Genomic DNA, 6,660 nt, shown 5'->3' on the forward strand with positions numbered 1-6,660 from the left:
AGATTGTCATATGCGGCTCAGAGGGTGAGTAAGTTTGGCCATCCCTGTAGTAGACAGTGAGCTGGATTGTGACTGAAGTGCTTAGGTCTCCCTAATTCCTGTGACTATAGAGATTACAATCATGCCCCACCCTAAACCAGAATTTTATGACACTGTTTTATACAAATTTTAAACCTGATTCCTTTGTTGTTTGTTATTATTTTAGAGGTTTGAGTTTTAAAGTCTTTTTCATGCTGTGGGAATTGTTCTTTGGTTTGTTTATTTTTCTTCTAAAATCCTTGGGTTGTCAAAAATACGGAAGTCTAAATTGGAAATTCTCGTGACAATATGTCTGGGAAATAGGACATTGACTGTAGCTGCTTCTCTATGCTCACGTGTTCTTTACATTTCAGTCTTCTAATTATGTTTACAAAATGTCTCATTTTAGAAAAGCAGTGTGTGCACTAACCAGGGCCTTTCGTGAATAAATTGGCAAACAGGTCATACACTGAAAAAGTCATCCAAATCCACCGGGCTTTTTATTTTGAAATCAGTCTATGGTATCTTTTTTCCTCCTCCCACCTGCCCCTTTGTGGCCACAAAGCTGAGTAGCTGGAGTCCAGGGCATTGAATGTCAGGGAGGCTGGTTGATGAGTGTCTGTTTAGTCTCATTGCAGGGCGAAATGCCATCATTAATTCATTACCCAGCTGCCTGTCAAATAAATTGGCAATTACGTCCACCGCGGAAGCTTGGAATTCAGTAAATAGCACGTTACCATCTCAGAGTCGTTGAGAGATGTAAAGGGAAAAATTAAGCATCACCATGTTTGTTTCAGTAGCAGATGACAAGGGGCAGCACATTGATGCTGTGATGTAGTGATGAAAAGCTTGGAAAGGGCTGGTAATGAGCGATGTGGATTGGAACGTGTTAAAAACTGACTTTCCATTTTGTCTTTGTGTTTTATTGCAGAGCTCAGCTCCTTCCAGCTTGGGAACAGGCTACTTTGTAAGTGTATCTCAACTTCAACACATGTGCCTCTGAACAGCTTAGCATTACTCCTGAAAAGAGAGCTCTTTATTATATTGAAACAAGCATAAATAACCAACCTTAGTCTGCCTGATAGGTTTACTGATCATCTTCCATTCCTATTGTAGGTAATCAATTATAGCTTGAATTCCAGACCTGCTGGACAATGGTTTTATGAATTGACCTTGTCAGGTTAATTAACATATAAATGACCACTATATTTAATTTGTCTGATAGTAACAAGCAGTATGAAACACCAATCCTATGCCTCAGTTTACATAGTTGTGATATGAGATTCAAGGGTCTTGATTCCAATGTTTGTTATAGATTCACAGATTCTAAACCCAGATGGACCCATTATGATGATCTATTTCTACTTTGACCCCCCTGCATCATATAAGCAACTGAATGTCAAGCACTGATTTCTACACAAAGACCCATAACTAGTGGTTAAACTAGAGTATACGTTTTAGCAAGACTGGTAGCACTCCTTTGATTTCAGTAGAATTATGCTACTTTTACATTAATATGAGAAAAGAATGAGGCCCAAGATTGATTGATCAATCTTATCTATTATCACAGAAAGTGTGATTTTTATTTTGTTTACTGTTAAGACTTATTCTATCACCATTGAATCCAGTGGACAGTTTATCTTTCTCCAGTATTTTTATATTGAACGTGGTTATTCCTCTTTTCAGTGTAATTTACGGTATATTCCCCAAGCAGGGTGTATTTCTGCCTTTCTAATATCTGTAGAGGAAATAGATCATTACATATTTCTGAAAACAGGTGGGTAAAATGCAATTAGACTTTTCCCACAGCGAGTGCTGTGTATAGTTAATAGTGTAATCAGAAGCTGCTCCCATCTTTTCATCAAACACAGGGGAAAAGAAAACTGTACACAGTCCATGATGAAGAAACTTTAAAGTATTTCTGTCCAGATTCCCAGAGTGCAATGTTCTTTCATTAGTACATGGTGAAATTAGTTACTTAGTGTAGGGTCTGTGATCCTACATAGAAAGATACGAGACTAAACTGGATAACAAATGACCTCACATGTAAAGGGTAAAATGCAAGCACAAAAATTGCTTAGCATTTGGAGGCTTGCCCTGTCCTGCTGGATTTAAGTCGGACTTCAGCCTAAAGTGAATGTTAACACTTCTGCCAGTGGAAAGGTATGAAGAGAGTATTATCAGTTGAAGAAGGTTGGTGGTAGTTCCCATTACTGTAGCAAAATTCAAATTGCTTTAAGATGAGAAGAAACAGCAAAAGCTGTTTCATTCCTTTAGCCTCTCCCTACCCCATTATGTATCATGCATATTTGGTGGCGGGGGGGGGGGGAAGGGCGGGAAGGAATCTCTGCAACATCTTAAGAATTATCTTGTATAAAGGCTAAAACTTGAGTATCTTTCCATAGTCTAGTGGAAGTGCCATCCTTTGTGACTGGATACTTATTTTTTACCTCTGATGAAGAAGAGTACAGATATGCTCTGGACTGGGTTAGATACAGTCTGAGAACAAGAGATTTGTTAATTTTTAAAGCCTTGTCTCCTTATTGTGGGAGCTGAATATGCATGGATGTGAGAGCACACGTTCAGCTTAATATTTAGGAAGCAGAGCGAACAGAAGAAAAGCCATCTGCTATCCTTTTACACCATACTGTATGTGGGTTGGTCCACTACAGTGAAAATCTGGAGGGTGTCAGTATCCCCTGTGCTTCATCCAAAAGCTTTAAAGTTTCCAATTCTCCAAAGTTAAGAGTGACAAAAAACAACAACAAGAAGAGGTTTTGAGTTCTTCTAGTGCCAACGCATTTGCATTTTTAATGCTGTTGTTTGAGATGGGCTTGGGGTGGGGGCCAAACCGCTTAAGTTTCACTAGTGTATTGTGCTTAACTGTGTATAGTCTCAGTGATATTTTGCTTTTTCTTCCTATACCACCAATAGTTAATGCTGTCGTGTAGCTATCCTGGTAAAGTAATTTTTACACTTAAACAATTTTGGATGAAACTTGAAGGTTCCCCACCCCCCTTTATTTTGGAAAGAGTTGTTTTTAGGATTATCTTGCTAATTTTTTTTTAAAAAGCCCATAACATTATTAACTTACATGGGGCAAATATAACCCAGATGTGTTCGGCAGAACCAGACAATGAGAAAAATGCTCCGAAATGCTCCGCTCACCATGTGTTTCTGATAAATGCAATTATTGTATTATCAAAATGCAAAAGAATATGAACTTGAATTGATGTTTTTACAAAGCCTTTAACCAGCAAGAGCCTGGTTGTCTTATTGCTTTAGCTTGAATCCAGACTCTCAGAACTATGGCTCTTAGAGCAGAGTCTCAATTAAAACAACATGGGCTTTGAGTTCAGTCAATAATAAAGGCCCTTTACCTTCAGAAACATTGTGGTTTGGTGTATGTTGTACTACAATGTTACAGAAAGCCCCATGACACACCAGAAGAAACATCTATATCAGGTAAGTGAAAATGGGCTGATGGTTTTAGCTTCATCATATACCCAGTTCTGACGCCTAACTTGGAAAGCCAGATGGAAGCAGATCTCCTACAGAACTGAGTGAGCTTTGAGGTATGGATAAAGCAGCAAAGATTTGCTGGTAAATTAAGAATTAATTAAATTTTTCTTCCTCTCTAGCTCAGTATTTTAATCATCTGGCCCCGTTGCTGTTTCTACCTCCCCCTTCCTCTTCAGTAAGATTTGACAGTAGTACCCCTTCAACCAACAGGCATCCTTTTGTTTTCATTGCTGAAGAAAGTCACCCTCCCTGTGTACCAGGCACTCTGTCCACACCCTTTCTAGGAAAGCAAGCTGAGGTGTTGACTGATGCATCTGTCGTGAAATCGACAGGCAACTCAAATGACATAACGAGCATGACCACAGTTCTGAAGCGTTGCTATCTTTTCTGTCCTCCTTGAGCTCCCTTTTTGAAAGTCTGGGTGCTCCATGACGTGTGCCTCCTTGTCAGTCACTCCTTGGCTTTGAGTAGCGAGGATCCTTCATCTCCATTTAATTCTGTTGCTTTTTAAAGTGATTAAAACGCACCAGGTTTAAATGGAAGTTCATAGATGAGAACATATGCAAATATAGTTTTTAGATCAAACTTATTGGAATGAATGCTTAAACTAGACAAAATAGGAAAGGAAAACCCCAGAGCAGTTTCACCTTCTGGGAGCTTTGGTGAATGCTTACCCTTAATGTATGTGCTCATTCATCACATGCACACTCACACAGGAGCTACTATTCTCCCTATAATTAGAGTTGTAGACTATTTGCAATCTATATCCTAATACTGTTGACACGTAAAATGTCATGTAGTTGTAACCGTGTCAGTCCCAGGATATTAGAGAGGCAAGGTGGCTTAGGTAATATCTTTTATTGGACCAACTTCTGTTGGTGAGAGAGACAAGCTTTCGAGCTGCCCAGAGCTTTTCTTCAGATCAGAAGAATTCTGGGTAGCTCGAAAGCTTTTCTCTCTCACCAACAGACGTTGGTCCAATAAAAGGTATTACCTCGTGTGTCATGTAAATTGAATGTTTGAAATGTATATTGGACTAGTCTGCCTTTTCGTTACCAGCAAGAAGAGCATTCTTCTTTTCCATTCTGAATGTTTTCAGCTGAACAATATGTTGTCTAGTAAACAGCCAAAATTCTATCTGCGTTATTCTCTGTGTAGTCCCTATGTAATATGGTAGCAATGAGGCAAATCCGTTCTTCACTGAGGTCACTGGGAGTTTTGCCTGAATAAATAGTGTGTTTATGACTATGTGTTTGGCCTAGTGTTTCTTAGCACTTCCGTGGTACAAAATGCTAACATTGTTCGTATACACATCAAGATCAAGTGTGTCTTGTAAAGCATGAATATGGGCGTATGTTCTGATTTGGTGGTTTTTATATCTCTCATGCTTGTGTGTGCAACATGCAGTATAGCAAAAATGGCTGTTTGCTCTCTTTTCATCCACAGAACCTTGCTGGTAACACTGCTTGTTTAGGGGAATACTCTGAAGCTGATACCATGCCCCAGGAACACAAACCCGTTTTTATAAAATAAGACAGGGCCATCATCATTTGCAATTTCTTCTCAAAACCTTTTTAGATTTCAAAACCAGTTAGAGTATGTGAGATTTTTTTTTTAACCCCCTCTAAGTGTCCCTGATTTCTATATCAGAGATTGAGACGTGCATAATTGGGATTTAAATAACAGCCTTACGTTTTTCTCTCATTTGATTATAATAAATGATTTTGGCAGGTTGAGTTCTGCCATTTTAGCATCAGAAGTCACATGAAACCAAACCCACATTAGAGAATTGGAGCAGGTTTGGTTGTTTGTAAGAAAATAAAATAGACATCAGAATCTAAATTATTGAATAGTTTTTTTCCTAAAGAACAAAACATATCCCAAAATTGTTAGAAATTACCTGATTCATCAGCTTGTGTTAGTTCCTGATGAACATAGTTTGTCCTTTCTCTTATTGAAGTGGTTTGTAGCATATTTGTGATTTGATACTCAGGGTTTGTCTTATTTTTATTTATGTATGTATGTATGTTTTGGTTTATTTTCTGTTAGGATTTCAGTTTTTCTCCATACACACAATGGTTGGTGGGGTTTGAGGTTGGATACTGGCTGGTAGCCAAAGTCACGTTTTTGAGTGCGGGGCATGGAGAGCAAGGGAACTATCATGGAAAACAACTGAGGCATTTTAAAATAAAAAGGAAAAAATAAAAGAGAAAGTGGCTGGCTGGCTTTGACCTTTGTTCTCTACTCAAGAAAAAATGTGTTTCTCTCCCTCCCGCCCCCCAATTTCAAGAAAAAAAATCTCTGATTTGCCCCGAGGCTGGTAACTCAGTTCAGCAGATGTTTGCATAATGACGACGTGCCACTGGGACACCATGTTGTACAATGTTTCATTTTCTCGCACAGTGCTCCAGAAATCCATCCCATGAAGAGCAAGTGAACAACCAACCACGTAGGGTAGTGACCACAGAAGAATCCATGCAACCGGCTAAAAGGAATGAATCTCACCTACATTTCCATGCATTGCAGGAATGCATGCCAAGTCATAGGCTAGAGGAGGAATGTGCACTAGAGTTGCCAATTTTGGTTGGACATATTCCTGGAGGTTTCATTACATGACCATCTTTAATTCCTGGAGACTCCAGGACAATCCTGAAGGGCTGGCAACCCTAATATGGTCATGGGTACACTAAAGTGTAATCCAAGTTTGTACACTCCTGTTTTAGACACAACGTGTAACCAATATTTTTTCCTCCATTGACTGTGTATTTTAATCTGAACAATCGTAAGTAGAGCAGCGGTCCTCAGCTAGAGGTATGTGTACCTCTGGAGGTACGCAGCGGTCTTGCAGGGGGTACATCAACTCATCTAGATATTTGCCTAGTTTTAAAACAGGCTACATAAGTCAGTACAAACTAAAATTTCATACAGACAATGTCTTGTTTATATTGTTTTATATACTATATACTGAAATGTAAGTATAATATTTATATTCCAATTGATTTATTTTATAATTATATGATAGAAATAAGGAAGTAAGCAATTTTTCAGTAATAGTGCGCTGTGACACGTCTGTATTTTTTGTCTGATTTTGTAAGCAAATACTTAAATGGGGTGAAGCTT

General features: G+C 38.7%; 1 protein-coding gene across 6 annotated transcripts in view; it reads left to right on the forward strand.

Moving 5' to 3' along the window:
• The window catches only part of AUTS2 (activator of transcription and developmental regulator AUTS2), a 962,448-nt gene that overhangs the window by 476,516 nt on the left and 479,272 nt on the right, over positions 1 to 6,660 (forward strand). For all 6 annotated transcript variants that reach the window (XM_024204993.2, XM_024204997.2, XM_024204996.2 and 3 more), the window contains exon 4: positions 950 to 985. In XM_024204993.2, the coding sequence (XP_024060761.1) occupies positions 950 to 985 (36 nt within the window). The remainder of the gene's footprint in view (positions 1 to 949; positions 986 to 6,660) is intronic.

This window comes from Terrapene carolina, unplaced genomic scaffold (genome assembly GCF_002925995.2).
Source record: "Terrapene carolina triunguis isolate 2854851 unplaced genomic scaffold, T_m_triunguis-2.0 Scaffold231, whole genome shotgun sequence".
NCBI lineage: Eukaryota > Metazoa > Chordata > Testudines > Emydidae > Terrapene > Terrapene triunguis.